Below are 15,114 nucleotides of genomic sequence, written 5' to 3' on the forward strand. Positions count from 1 at the left end.
ACTAAATGCACTGGTAATTGCACGCACGTGATTTGGCATCAATTTCGCGACTCCAATGGTGAATGACGTCGACACTTTCACGCTTTCAGCTTTCACGGTACAGATCAAGTCCAGTCAAGTCTTGCAGAATTCTTTGACAGCAGCAATGAAATGACGATACATCCAGAGCCTTCACGCCCGGACTTGAATGAGTCTGGCACTACCGCTAAACAGTCCTCGTCATCGCAACAGGGGAAACGCAAGCGCAATGTCCAAGATGATCCTGCGGTTGGGAGTCCAACTTCCAGCCAGTCAAGCAATTCAAAAACCAGAAAAGGTGGAAAGCAAGGCAAAGGGCGACCGAGTCTCAACAAAGAAGCTAGTAGCGTCGTGATACCCTGCGTTATAGAATGGCCCGAGGAGTTCAAGCAAATTGAACGAACGCATCGAGCTCTGAACCTTGTCTACACATTTTGCACCACTCGAAAACATCTTGCCACAACCTTCGATACGATAAAATCTTCCGTTGAAGGCCATATCAAAAGGGAGTTACGAATAGATGAGATTGCTTCCATGGTAGCACTCCGTCCCGAAGGTCTATACTTTGCATATGTCGACGAGACTATGCTGCAACTGGACGTCAAGGGCACTGAAAAGGACGAGATATTTCGAACTGGAAAGTCATACAGGTCTCAAGCTCCAGCTTACGATGCTTCAGTAGGTGGATATACTGGCCTGGAGAGTCTTGACAAGAGTCACAATCGAGATCTTGAACCTATGGGGCGAGAGGTGCTCTTTCTAGAGTTCATAGATGGAGACCTCAAGAGACAGGTTCAAGGGAAGGGGGGCGAGCCTGTGAAACCGAACCGAAAGCTTCGAGACGAACAGTTGAAGATGCCTGTTTTTAGTCAAAAGCAGATGACAACCCTGATTGAGAGACGCAATCAGAAGTTCACCAACGCTATCAACATCTTCCTCAACAAATGCATAGAAGATGGGCTCGAGCCCCTTGAAACCCTCAAAGAGCAGACGAAATCCTGTATCCCAGTTCCATCTGCTAAGGAAGAATTTGCCCCAGAGAAGGCGGCTGAAACCATTCCGGAAAGTATCCCAAAAGAACGAAAGACGATACCAGAGATTGTGCAAGAGCTCAGAGAGAGTCCTTGGTACACTGGCCAAATTGTCCCAGACGGACATCGAGTATTTGAACAACAGGATCCTGTGTATGGGGACCTCAATTTTCTACTGAGCCAAAATTTGGTCAATGCTCTGTACAATGCTAAAGGGATCACCCAGTTCTTCGCACATCAGTCAGAAGCTCTCAATAGTCTGCACGATGGCAAACATGTCGTTGTGTCGACATCAACGAGCTCTGGTAAGAGTCTAATCTACCAGCTTCCTGTCATTCGTGCTCTTGAAGAAGACTATAATTCGAGAGCCATATACATATTCCCTACAAAGGCGCTGGCGCAGGATCAGAAAAGGAGTTTAAAAGACATGATGCGTTATATGCCTGGTCTTGAGGAGACAATGATTGAAACTTTTGACGGCGACACCCCAATGACAGAGCGTAACGATATTCGCGAGCAAGCAAGGGTCATCTTTACTAATCCAGATATGCTTCACATCACCATATTGCCCCAGGAAGAGCAATGGAGGTCATTTTTGAAGAACCTGAAATATGTTGTTGGTATGCATCCTGACAAACCATTCACCTGGTAAAATACTGATCCTCGACAGTTGATGAATTGCACTACTACAACGGCCAAATGGGTTCTCATATGTCTTTTATTATGCGGAGACTGAGAAGAATATGCGCCGCTGTTGGAAATCGGCGTGTCAAGTTTATCTCATGCTCTGCTACAGTTGCCAACCCCGGACAACATTTCAGAACCATATTTGGCATCGAGAACGTTCAACTGATAGATTATGACGGATCCCCATCAGGACGCAAGGAATTCCTCTGTTGGAACACTCCGTACAAGGACCCTGGCGACCCTGCATCTGGTCGAGGCAGTACAAAGTTCGAGTGTGCACGTCTATTCTGCGCACTTATGCTGAGAGGCGTCAGAATTATTGCATTCTGTAGAGTTAGAGCTCAATGCGAGCTGCTTGTGACTACTATCAGGCAGGAGCTTGAGAACCTCGGACGGCCAGAGTGCACCAACCTTGTCATGGGGTATCGTGGTGGCTACACAGCACAGGACCGGCGCAGAATCGAGACTGAAATGTTTCAGGGGCAGCTTCTTGGGATCGTTGCGACGACTGCATTAGAGCTCGGCATTGATATCGGCTCGCTTGACTGTGTCATGACCTGGGGGTTCCCTTACACAATCGCTAACTTGCGCCAACAAAGTGGCCGCGCTGGTCGCCGCAACAAGGATTCCCTTTCAATACTTGTTGGTGATGGGTTTGCTACAGACCAGCATTACATGCAGAACCCAGACGACTTGTTCACAAAGCCAAATTGCGAGCTGCAAGTGGATCTGGAGAACATGCTGGTGCGTGAAGGGCACATCCAATGCGCGGCATATGAAATGCCAATACGACCAAGGGAGGACGCAAAATACTTTGGTAAAGACTTGCCGAAAATCTGCGTGGAGCGTTTAATAAGGGATGACATGGGGTTCTTTCACTGCCACGATCGATTCCGGCCTATCCCTGCAAAGTATGTCGCTATCCGAGACACAGAAGATGACCACTTTGCCATTGTTGATATCACCAACGGCCGTAACATCGTATTAGAGGAGCTGGAGGCCTCAAGAGCAACTTTCACCCTTTACGATGGAGCCATATTCCTTCACCAGGGCAATCCATACCTTGTGCGAGATTTCCAACCCGACAAGGGGATGGCCAGGGTGGAAAGAGTCAAGGTGGAATGGACGACTGTTCAGCGCGACTATACTGACATTGATCCTACTGAGACAGAAGCTATCCGCACGATTTCTGATTCCCGGTCGCACGCTTATTATGGGACAATCAAGATACAACAAAATGTCTTTGGCTTTTGGAAGGTTGACAAGAAGAACAGGGTACTGGATGCGGTGCAAGTGGACAACCCGCCCGTGATTCGATTCAGCAAGGGGATGTGGCTCGATGTGCCCAAGACGGCAATGTCTATCCTTCAAGAGCGGCGACTTCACATTGCGGCCGCGATACATGCGGCCGAGCATGCCATTATGAGCCTACTGCCAGCATTTGTTATTAGCATGCCTGGCGATGTACGGACCGAGTGTAAGACGGCAGTGAAAGAGTTTGCGAAACAAGAGTCGCAACGTAAGCGTCCAGCGCGGTTGACGTTCTACGATGCCAAAGGTGGTGCAGGCGGCTCAGGTATCAGCACCAAAGCGTTTGACCACGTCGACCAATTGTTGAGGGATGCTCTGAAACGAGTTGAGAATTGTCGTTGCGAGCGAGGCTGTGTGGAATGCGTGGCATCAGAGCAATGCAAGCAGGCCAATGAGGTGATGAGCAAAGCAGGAAGCCAAGTGATCCTCAAGACTCTATTGAACGTCGAAGTGGACATGGATTCACTACCAATGGGACCAGAGACGAACATCCCAATGGGTACTGAAACAGTCGTGCTTGCGCAACCAGTCCCTTACCGAGCCAAAGAAGCAGTCTTTGAGAACGGGATCAACAATAGGGCGACTGTGTTTGAGGAATCTGAGGAGGGCGCCAAGCCTGGGGATTCTGGAACAACAGATGGCGGCGGAGGATTTGAGCAGTGGCTTGCAGATTCGATATGAAGTCAGTGAGGTGAGGGCGTCAATGGGTGTGTAGGTAGACGGGAAACCGGCACAGGGGGCCACAAAGCAAGCTGCCCCTGTACGGCTGATGGGTTAAGCTTCAACTCTGTACAGAGTGTAAGGTGTCATTTGGTTAGACGGATTGGGTCTAGAACGAGGAATGAATGCATTATAGTAGGGTTTTAAAATAAGCGTAAAATAGGAATGATTTATTGAATCATCAGTGGGACTGGAGTCTGGAGATGGAAGAGGATGAAGACCAGGGTACAGCATAGAGTGATTGATGGAGAATTATAATCATGTACAATATGATGCACCGTGATGTATGTTGTGTTTGCTGTTGGCTGGCTGCTGGACCTGGTATCTACTGCGTACTAAGATATAGGTGGTACAGCGTCAGTGACGTAGCAAAATAAGGTGGAAAATAGGGCAAAGATCAAGGAACCGCCAAGCAATCTCCGCCAAAAATTAACGGTTGGGCCCGGCTTGGCCATGCTAACCGTAAAATCAAGACTGGGACTGAAACTTGGCAGGGCCCAGGTTTATTGAGTGACCGCATCTTCTTCATGCTGGAGCTGTCTTATTGGCTGATACTCGCAAGGGGTCTGTATATTTACTCCTCTGAGTCTATGAGATAGGAGTGACCCTCTAGCTTGATTAGCCAGTGAACGAAGCTGTTCGTCTAACGCAGGGAAGCTGATGAGACTAAGCTGCTAAGGATACAGAAAAAAAATAGCCCAACAACGAGTCAAGCGTGGCATGAATGACTGCATTATTTTGTCTCTAAGGCGCGTAGCGTGTAGTAGCACTGAATAAAGATTGCTTGATCTTCCTGGTTTGCCAAGTGTTACCGACTGAGTCGTTTCCTTTCTCTCATGCAATATTTCTCTCCTGTAGCAGGTATTTACTGGACCCAAAACCAGCGTTACCCAGAAGGTTAGAGTTAGTAGTATATCAAAGCTCCTCCTCCCCCAGGTTGGCTCCCTCCGCGCTTTGGTCTCTCCCCTTGGAATTGACCACGACCAGTCAACAACACAAGCACAAACACAACTAAAACTTCGGCATTTGTGGCGGTTTAACCAAGCCCCCGGTCTAGACCTGGACCTTGACTCAAATAATTCAATTCTCCGGACGTTTGCACTCTTTGCAATTACAAAAAGGTCGCCAACATGTCGCCTCGAGATCGTCACGAACGCTCTTCCTCACGCTCCCACCGCCCTCGCCATCGTTCACACAATTCTCCCGAAATGCGTCAAGCTTCATCCGACGACCGCACTCTTCCCGTCCCAAACACATACAGCGAACATAAGAGAGGCGAAAAGGGAGGGAAAGGGAAAATGTCGAAATACATCAAGCCTGCAGGCGAAAGTGGCCGAACTGGCTTTCATCCCATTCATTTTTCAAAGATCTCGTTCAGATCCACGAGTCGAGCCAGTTTGCTGTGCAATTTTCTGTGGCCTTTTGTCCCTGCTGCCATTGCCGTTCGCTGTAAGTTGAAAGATGACATCAAACACTGAGCCAAGTTTTGCTGACATGTGTTAGATGCTATGCCCGATAATCATGTCACCATCTTTGCATTGGCCTACATCGCCATGATTCCTTGTGCCAATATGATTGGCTTCGCTGGCCAGGAGCTTTCACGAAAGCTGCCTCATGTTTGGGGTGTTCTCATTGAAATCACGTATGTCTTAACTCAGAGCAATGAGAGCTCTCATACTATGACCCATAAACTCATCTAACATGTCTATTTAGAATTGGCTCTATCGTTGAAATCATTCTCTTCATGGTCCTTCTCTCCAAGAATATGTTTTACGTTATCAAGGCTGCTATCCTTGGTTCCATCCTCGCTACTATGCTTCTCTGCCTGGGCTTTTGCTTCTTTGTCGGTGGCATGCTCGAAGACGAACAGGTTTTCAGTGAGGCTATTAGCGAGGCCGGTAGCGGTTTGCTCTTGACTGCGTAAGTTTTGGTCAACCCCCCAAGTTGATCTAGCAGCTAACCTGTGTCAGTGGTGTTGTCCTAGCTCTCCCTACGGTTTTCGAATACGGCGTAGGCAACGGCGAGACGCTCACCAACCAGGATCTCGAGCACAAGACCCTTCAGATTTCACGTATTGTCTCGATTCTGCTCATCGTTGCCTACCTGGTCTACGTCTTCTTCCAGGCCCGAACCCACCATGGTATCTACGATGCTGTCTTTGAGCAGGACGAGCACAATGACCGAGACAAGCACAAGGACCAAGCCAAGGCTAAGCTGACTCTGACTGAATGCATTATTGCTCTGGTGATCGCCGTCGGCCTCGTTGCTTGGACCGCTGTTATTCTCGTCATGCAAATCGAGTTTGTCATCGAACGGGGACATGTCAGCGACGCGTTCATGGGTCTCATTCTTGTTCCCTTGGTCGAAAAACTTGCCGAGCATCTGACTGCCATCGACGAAGCCTGGGATAACCAGATCAATCTGGCCATGTCTCACGTCCTCGGTGCTACACTTCAAACCGCCCTCTTCAACGCTCCTCTCGTTGTCATCGTCAGCTGGGGTCTCCACAAGACACTTGATCTCAACTTTGCCGTCTTCGATCTTGTCATGCTTATTCTCGCTATCCTCACCGTCGGACGATTCCTCCAGGATCAGAAGAGCAACTATCTCGAAGGATTCCTGCTCATAATTCTCTACGTCGCCATTGCTACTGCAGCATGGTACTACCCTGACCCTGCCAACCATGGAGCCGGCGGGGGTAGTGCTGAAGGCAGCTCTGAGGGAGGACATTAATTAACACGGGCGGTCTCACCTGTGTACGACAGGAGCAGAATTTTTTATCATTATTTATGAGCTTACGATTCAGGTGGCACAAAAGAATGAGTGCATGCATATACGGGGTTTGGGTTGATGTAGGGATGATACGCCTCAGGGCGAAAACCGGCTGCTAAAAGTATAAGAGTTGATATTAGCCAGCCAGGTTGTGTTTTAGAGCAGACTTTTAAGTTGTTCATTGTTGTATTCTAATGCCCAGACGTTAAACTGTTTTATTGAAAGTCTCGGACTTGGACAGGTAGTTTAAAGGAATACCAAAATCAATTGTTCTATCAACGCCCTTATCAACGCCTTCATATACCTCATTACTATTGGAGACTTTAATTCTTTCACTTATCTGCGCTCATTGAATCAGAAGAACACCATATCGTCCGATTTGAATCCCAAGCCCAGAAATGTGGCCTCGGCGGCTTTAACCATTGGAGGAGGTCCACACACAAGTACCAATTCATCGCCTTCACCGCTTGGTTTGGGCAATGCCATCTGCTCAGGGACCAGTGCTTGGTTAACAAAGCCCTTGATACCGCTCCAGTCGGGTGGCGGGTCTGTGAGGGCGTTGATGATGCGACACTTTGAAGGATTGGCCGCTTCAAGATTGTCGAGTTCTTCCTTACAGAGAATATCTTGGAAGCTGCGGTTTCCGTTAAAGACAATACAGGGTGTTGTGTCGCTGGGGTCTTGCATTACGGCACGAAGGACCTGGCGGATGGGGGTGATGCCAGAGCCTCCGCAGACCATGATGAAGCGACGAACACGGCGCTCTCTGTCGCTGATGATGCAGCGACCGTTGCCGTGGTAGACAAACTTGCCCACAGGCCCCTTGAAGTCAACCCAATGGCCGACAGGCAGTGAGTCTAGCGCCTGTGTCATGGCACCACCCTTGCGCTGAGGAGTATCATAATAGATCTTGATAAGTATGTCCAACTGGCCGCAATCTGATCCATCTGAGTAGGGTGTGTATGAGCGGATTATAGCCTCTCGTGTGGCAGGGTCGCGCAGGCGCATCATGAGATGTTGGCCGGTAGGAAGACCAATCTTCTGACCTTCATGGTTGAGCTTGAAAGAAAAGATCTTAGTGTCAGGTGAAATAGACATTTTCTTGCAGAGAAGAGCTTTGCTCCAGGTCTTGGATTGAAGAAATATTTCTCGATTTGAATCGTCGCTTGTTGCTGTTGCATCGCCACTGAGAATGGCACGAGACTCCTTATTAAGGGTACCGATGTGATAGGTTGGTAGCATTGCCTTTGCGTTTTCACTGTCTGAAGATAAATGTTAGTAAAAAGTGACAATAAGATCTTGGATTGGGTGTTTGGGAACTCACGAATAGCCATAAATTCTTCAGTGGCATCTTGACCAGCTGCACCAAAGATAGATGCCGCACCACCAGGATGGCCCGAGAGATAAGGGGTACCGTCGTATACTTCGCCGTTGACGACAAACCAAGGTTCATCTTCACCTTCATGAGCCTTGAGCTCTTCAATGGTGATCTCTCGGTTGATGTGGGGATTTGTCAAACAGATCTGTTTTTCAAGCTCCTTAACGACAACTTCCTTCACTTCACCAGGAGCCTTCTCGCCCCAATAACCGTTAGTGAGGTTTCCGCCATCCTCCTTGACACGCTCCATCCAACCTTTGTTTTTGAGAGTAGGATGTGTAGGATGCTCGAAACGGAGTGCGTTGTCGTCTTTGTGAATCACAATACGGAACCAGGGGTTGTTCATCATTCCTAGAACGCTCCAATACATGTCCCTTGGCTGAATGTTCATAGATTCATCCATGGCACGCATCATGATATCGTCTGCGTTTCTTAATTCGTCCAAGGGAATTTCGAGGTCCCAGAGGCACCAGCAGAACGATGTTTCGCGCCACCACATGTCGACTCGCCCACCATAGAGAGTATCGCCTTCAGGTGCGTTGCGATAATCATCCTCATGGTACCGGATGTTTGCAAGTCTCCATGATTTACCCTTATCAAGAGTAATCTCGACTCTAGTGATGCGTCTTCCACCACCACCATAAGCATATCCCCGTACCTTGTAACTTTCCGAAGTGTTCGTGAGAGTGACACTCTCCTGGTGAGCTGGGTAGCATATGGCGCTATTGGTGCTAAGGTCATAGATGGCGTATTTCTCGTCCTTCCAGACTTCAGGCAGGTCTGCACTCTCTTCGGGCGAAACCATAGTCGGTAGCACGCGGTTATCATAGATGTGGTACCAATTGTCACTAGGCTCTTGCGTGACAGTGATTTTCTTAAGCCACTTGACACTTCGACCACCGATCTGCCCAGGGATAACGAGGCGGACAGGCTTGCCATGATCTGGGTGTAACGTCTTTCCATTCATCCTGTGTGCAACCATGACACCTCTGTTGGGATCCATGCACCAATTGAGTTTGATAGATGTCCCATAATATCCATTTGGTAGCTTATCTGCTCCCTCAAAGCAAACATATCGGGCTCCACGCTTGGGTTTTGCAGCAGCAAGTAAGTCGCCAATAGCAACGCCGGTCCAAAGAGCAGTCGATAATCCTGCGGCACCCCAGGAGAAGCCCTTTGTCTTTCGTACGATGTTTTGCTCTTTTCGGCGGTTTCCAGCACATACGAATGTAACTGGATAGGTCAACTGCTGGTATTCGTTTATAAGATCCCTTACGGTCATCTTTATCGGAGTTTCGACAAGGCCATCAATCTCGAATTCCCAATCGAGAATCTCATCGTCTTCACATCTGGGGACGTGTCCATGGTTCCGTACATAGTGGAGATTTTCGCTAGTCAGGAAGCCTTCGTCGTACAAGTCGCTCAGAGGTGCCTCGACATTGAATGGGTGGACTCCGGTGAGACGGATCAGACGAGGGTCTCTTTCAACAAAACTGTCTGGGGTTTTGAGATCTTCCTTTAGAACGGACTTTGATGAGCATCTGGGAGGAAGAGGATATGGCTTGATACTATCAAGACAAGACTGGTCAACTGATGGGATGTCTTGTAGATCGTGGAAACTGCCTATCCGAGATGGCTTCGCTGTGCTTGGCGGTGAAGGAGGAAGGCTATGGGCCTGTTGTGGTATGATAGTCGTAGTGGTTTCTGAAGCCTCCATGGTGAGTGAAGGTCTGTGCTTGTTGTGAATAACTTGGAATGAATATCACACAACTGAGAGGATTGATAGCATTGTTTCAGTCAGATTTCAGATGTCCAGTAAGCGGCGAGAGCTCTCGTATAAGAAGTCTTATCGTGGGCGATCGACGTGGTGTGGCGGCCGTTCACCCGTCCCTTGGCTCTTGAGAGTCTCCATTGGATCTGCTGAGGTTCTGCTCATGATATCGTGTTTCTCTTGTTTGAAGCGAGGAGATGCAAATTACAATTAAGTGGATGCCTCTGTTCTGGTCTGATCCGCGGAGGTTGAAGGTTTATCGTTATCAGGAGATGAAGACAAAGGGCGAATCATGTTTGTTGCTTTGTGATTGTCGCCGGAGATGTATCAACCACAGAACCGTGGGCCCACCTCGGAACTGACCTGATAAGGGGATAAAGATAGCAAGACCCGGCTTCAATACCTCGTGCCTCGAATTGAACAGGATTTAGTCCGGAGATTCTTGGATGATTACTATATCTTCTGATAAAGTCTGGTCATGGTCGTACTGTTCGTTGCGTAGACATGTTGACAAGCTGGAGAAGTCTTGAACCATGAGAGTGTAGGGCACCCATACAATTATATCATGACTTGACCTCCTTGACAAGCAACTATTTATTTTCCGAATAGCCACTTGTGCGATTTCTATCATCTTGGTACGCATACAAAGGTAATCTCTGAGGGATCTAGTTAGCTACTACCCATGCTTCCGTAGATACTTGGATGAACCTGGGTTGAGTGATTTCAATTTTCTTACAAGAGCCCTGCAGGGTAGGATTTCGTCCTATCAATAAGACAATGTCTTTCGTCAATAACAGATGCTGAACTTATATAGCGCGATAAAAAACTAATTGTATTTTAGATATATCGATGTATTTGTTATGTCTTGCTATCAACTCACATGACTGGTGGAAACTATAAACAAAAAGTTTTTCCAAACTGTGAGAACCTGCGGCTAAACCAAGGTGCTCTCTTCGCAATAACAATTTCTTTATTGAATAATATATACCTCTGATCCAAGGTCCTGATTGTGCAAATAGAAGGACTATAATCACAGCACTTAAATCATCGCCTGTCAGACAGGGCTACAACAAAGGCGGCAGGTGCAGAAACCCCACTCAACGGGCAACCTCCACTTCTAATAAGGTGCAGTAAGGCACGGCAGGTGTGACTCTCTGGCTGTCGGTACCTTAACGTCCCGTCAGTTCCATTTACTGTCAAATCTCAAAATCAGGAAACCGACGGCAAAACTTCGACACAGACACAGACATCGACAACCCGGCTCCGCTCACTCGCATTCCCTCCGTCCTGGCTTGACGGAATCACCCATGTCGGCTCTTTTGCCTTTTATACAGCATCCATTCTTAGGGAAGCACATCCCTTAGCAGCTCGCCTGCGCTCAACGCAGCGCCGCCTCCACCCGCCTCATATCCCAGATCTAGGACTTGGCCCAAGTCGCGAATCGCCTCCAATCACGTCGTGTTCCGCCATGGATCGCGCAAGGAAGCGTATGGCCTCTTTAATATCTGTATTCTGTTCTATATACAGGCGCTTACCATATATACAGGCGAATTGCGCACGCTGAATGAAAAGGCATGGGATGGCGAATCTGGTATGAATCATCTCATCTATCCCTACCCCACCACCTCCCCCCGCCCTCGCCAGTTAACACAAACTATCACAGATGTATTCCCTGTCGGAAAGACTCTCGATTCGTCCCTCAAGAAGAATACCGCTTTCATCAAACGATTACGAACTGCTGTCACTGCTGCAACCCTCAGCACCTTTCTCCAGGAAATCCGAACTCTGAGCCTGCACAAGTACCTTTCCGAAATCATATCCGCCTGCTATGAAGGCCTTTGTAGACTCAAGTCACCCGGCGAAATCGAGGCCGGTGTCGAGATCGTCAGTGCGCTTCATCAGCGATTCGGACCCAGCGAGTTTACGGAATATCTAGCATGGCTGCTTGGTAAGGGTATGGCAACTCCTGATAAGGGTATCCTTAAGTCTCTGGCACCCGAGGTTCGCGAGAAAGAGGAGAAAGAGCGTATCATCAGACAACGCGCATTGCTTCGGGTGGTAACAGAACTGTGGCTTGTTGGGGTTATCAGGACACTTGACGATGTCAGCAAGCCTGACGACGCGACCAAGGGAGCTGCCGGCAAAACAACTGAACTGAAGACTCGGACCAGCAAGGCTTCAGGTGCGGAACCTTTCCCTCTCGAAGTACTAAAGGATCTACTCGGACACGACCGCGAACACGCAAACCTCCCGCTTCTCGTCATCTTTGTCAAGTCATTCAGCTGGGATATTCTTGGCGTAAAGCCAACAGGAGCCGACGGCCGCAAGACAGTGGAGGAAGATGGCTCAACAGAAGGACACGAAGCTGAGCAGGGCGATGACGGCGAGAATGGGACATCCTCCGACGAAGACCAGCCCTTTGCGGAACCCGAAATGCGAGATCGATTTAGGAATATCCTGAAAAAGTACTTTGACGACGTTAAGGGGCATATCATTCGGGACCAGAAGTCGATACAATCGCAAGCCCGGCGAAATGCTGAAGCCTATGTGAAATCTGGGGAGGTTTTCGAAGACCGTCAGGCCAATTATGAGAAACAGGTCAAGGCCCAAGAACGTCTTGTATCCAACGCCCAAGTGGTCGCAGATGCCATTGGCGTTGAAATGCCCGATTTGAAGGATTCGGATGATTCACTTGCTGCGTCCAACGGATCCATTGGTCTTGTCAAGACAGGCGATTACCTGCGTTCCATGGGAGACGGCGCAGGAATCTGGGAGGACGACGACGAGCGCCGCTTCTACGAAAACCTAGTTGATCTTAAAGGAAAAGTACCAGCTATTCTACTGGAGGATGGTAAAAAGAAGAAGACGGACACAGATGAACAAGTGGGCAAGAAATTAGACCCGGCCGAAGTGCCCGAAACCACAAAGATTGCCGAAACCGCCGACGATCAGTCTACATCTATTGCAAACCGAACAATTGGTGCGCAAGTCGACGCTCTGCTTGCCCGTCTACCTGAGTTGACAAATAAGGACATTGTTGACCAGACGGCTATCGACTTTTGTTTCCTCAACTCCAAGGCTTCGCGCAACCGTCTTGTCAAGGCCTTGACTGAAGTTCCAAAAGGCCGAAGCGATTTGCTGCCATCCTGGTCTCGACTCGTTGCTACCTTGGGACGATACATGCCTGATGTTCCGAAAGGTCTTGTCGATTACCTGGATGCTGAGTTCCGAAGCTTGCAAAGGCGAAAAGAGAAGGACTTTTTGGGTCAGGTCCGCCTGAGTAACATTCGCTATCTTGCTGAATTAACAAAATTTGGCATTGTTCCTGAGCATGTCGTCTTCCATTGTTTGAAGGTCAGTCTCGACGACTTTTCGCGCATGAATATCGAGATTCTTTGCAACCTTATCGAGAATTGTGGTCGGTACCTGCTTCGAAATCCGGAAACAGCCCCGCGTATGATGAGCTTTCTTGAAACTCTTCAGCGCAAGAAGTCTGTTCAGCATATTGGGCAGCCGGAGCGCATGCTTATCGACAATGCCGTCTATTACGTTGATCCACCAGAGCGATCAGCTATCGAGCAAAAGGAACGCACTCCTATGGAACTCTTCGTTCGCAAATTGATCTATGTTGATATGACTAAGAGAAATTATAGCAAGATCTTGAAGCAGATTCGAAGACTTCACTGGGAGGAAGCAGAGGTATGAACTGATCATTCGTGTTTTGTGACATCTGACTTACAATCTTCTAGGTGGTTGCCATTTTGGAGAAGGTGTTTTCCAAGCCTGGAAAGGTCAAGTACGGAAGTGTTCACCTCCTTGGAATCCTGCTCAGCGCGCTCTATCGTTATCATCCTGCCTTTGTAGTGAAGGTCATCGATAACGTGATCGAGTCAATGACGTTTGGCCTTGAGCAGAACGACTACAGATTCTATCAACGACGCATTGCTGAAGTAAAGTATCTTGGAGAGCTCTACAACTACCGTATGCTCGAACACCCTGTCATCTTTGACACTATGTACAAAATCATGACGTTCGGATACGGTGAGAAGTTCAAACGCTCATTGCGACTGTCCAATAATTAACTTTCTATAGGCGGACCGCCCGTTCCTGGCAAATATAGCCCACTTGACCCTCCCGACGACTTCTTCCGAATTCGTCTTGTTTCCACGATGCTAGAGACATGCGGCATGTTCTTTAATCGTGGGGCCGCGGGTAAGAAGCTGGACTACTTCCTCTCCTTCTTCCAGGTATGTCTATGCTACCGTTATGATGAGACATCCATGACTAAAACTTGAAAAGTACTACATCTTTACCAAGGCGTCTTTGCCTATGGATATCGAGTTCCTGGTACATGATACATTTGCTCTTACGCGCCCACAGTGGAAGATTGCCTCTGGATTGGAGGAGGCGGTCAAAGCCTTTCAACTTGCTGTTGCCCAGGACCAGAAGTCAGCAGGTGTCGATAAGGGAGTCGATGTGGACGACGCAACAAGTGACGCCTTATCTGACGATGACAATGATGAAGATGGTGACGACAACGATGACAGTGCTTCGGAGGAGGAGGAAGTAGAAGTGAGTCTATCGTACGCTAATTACTTGGTAGTTGCTGACAAAATTGACCTAGGATATGGATGAGGACTCGGACAGCGATAGCGCCTTTGACGAAGAGGCCATTGTTGTGACCCGACAAGAAGAGGAGGTTGACCCTGAAGACGAAGCTGACTTCGAGCGCGAATATGCCAAAATGATGGCTGAAAGTCTCGAATCGCGCAAATTCGAGCGCAAACAGCTCTTCGACGTGCCGCTTCCAGTTCGATCCAAGACTCGCGAGGCGACTTCAACAGAAGGGGGTGAAGGGGAATCCCCTCCCGGCCACACCATGGCATTCTCCCTGTTGACCAAAAGAGGCAACCGCCAACAGGTACGGATTTTGGACTTGGTACGGTGACCAATGCTAACATGCACCCAGACGCGAACTGTTGAGCTGCCTTCTAATTCGACATTTGCTGTTGCCATGAAAAACCAGCAACAGGCTGAGCGGGAGGAACAGCAACGTATCAAGAACTTGGTTCTTAATTATGATCTTCAGCAGAATGAAGATCCAGATGGTGGTACAGACCCTCAACTTCCGCAACTTTATCGAAACATCAATATTCACAACAGAAATCAGGCAACGAACGACCAGCGACGTATTATCACAACCGTTTAGACAGGTCGAACAAAGACCGAGGACAGAGGTCTCGCAAACTACAACTTAGTGATGTCGATTGGTAAACATGCACGCAATGGGTAAGGCTTCTAACTAGGTAAATCAGCCTCGGCTGAATCAGTCAGTGGATGGGGCGATAAAATACGCCAAGTCCCTGATTTACGACGACGTCCTGAAGGTGTCTCTTCGGTTCCTGCCTGAGCACATTTGCGCACAC

At 48.5% G+C, this 15,114-nt stretch overlaps 4 protein-coding genes across 4 annotated transcripts; 3 read left to right on the forward strand and 1 right to left on the reverse strand.

Annotated features, from left to right (window-relative positions):
- Positions 1-150: 150 nt before the first annotated feature.
- Positions 151-3,728, forward strand: FGSG_12034 (uncharacterized protein; the record flags this gene model as incomplete). The annotated part of the gene is made up of 2 exons (XM_011319498.1): positions 151-1,669; positions 1,720-3,728. The coding sequence occupies 2 exons, from the start codon at positions 151-153 to the stop codon at positions 3,726-3,728; spliced, it is 3,528 nt and encodes a 1,175-aa protein (XP_011317800.1).
- Positions 3,729-4,897: 1,169 nt separating this feature from the next.
- On the forward strand, positions 4,898-6,500 carry FGSG_01946 (uncharacterized protein; the record flags this gene model as incomplete). Its single annotated transcript, XM_011319499.1, has 4 exons — positions 4,898-5,216; positions 5,271-5,409; positions 5,481-5,687; positions 5,738-6,500. 4 exons carry the CDS (start codon positions 4,898-4,900, stop codon positions 6,498-6,500), a joined length of 1,428 nt encoding a protein of 475 aa, XP_011317801.1.
- Positions 6,501-6,671: 171 nt separating this feature from the next.
- Positions 6,672-9,458, reverse strand: FGSG_01947 (nitrate reductase; the record flags this gene model as incomplete). Its single annotated transcript, XM_011319500.1, has 3 exons — positions 6,672-7,801; positions 7,864-9,258; positions 9,443-9,458. 3 exons carry the CDS (start codon positions 9,456-9,458, stop codon positions 6,894-6,896), a joined length of 2,319 nt encoding a protein of 772 aa, XP_011317802.1. The 3' UTR covers positions 6,672-6,893.
- Positions 9,459-11,156: 1,698 nt separating this feature from the next.
- FGSG_01948 (uncharacterized protein) lies at positions 11,157-14,897 on the forward strand (the record flags this gene model as incomplete). Its single annotated transcript, XM_011319501.1, has 7 exons — positions 11,157-11,175; positions 11,235-13,387; positions 13,438-13,729; positions 13,781-13,935; positions 13,988-14,260; positions 14,313-14,609; positions 14,658-14,897. The coding sequence occupies 7 exons, from the start codon at positions 11,157-11,159 to the stop codon at positions 14,895-14,897; spliced, it is 3,429 nt and encodes a 1,142-aa protein (XP_011317803.1).
- Between the last annotated feature and the right edge of the window lie 217 nt (positions 14,898-15,114).

The sequence above is a fragment of the Fusarium graminearum genome, chromosome 1, assembly GCF_000240135.3.
Source record: "Fusarium graminearum PH-1 chromosome 1, whole genome shotgun sequence".
Classification (NCBI taxonomy): domain Eukaryota; kingdom Fungi; phylum Ascomycota; class Sordariomycetes; order Hypocreales; family Nectriaceae; genus Fusarium; species Fusarium graminearum.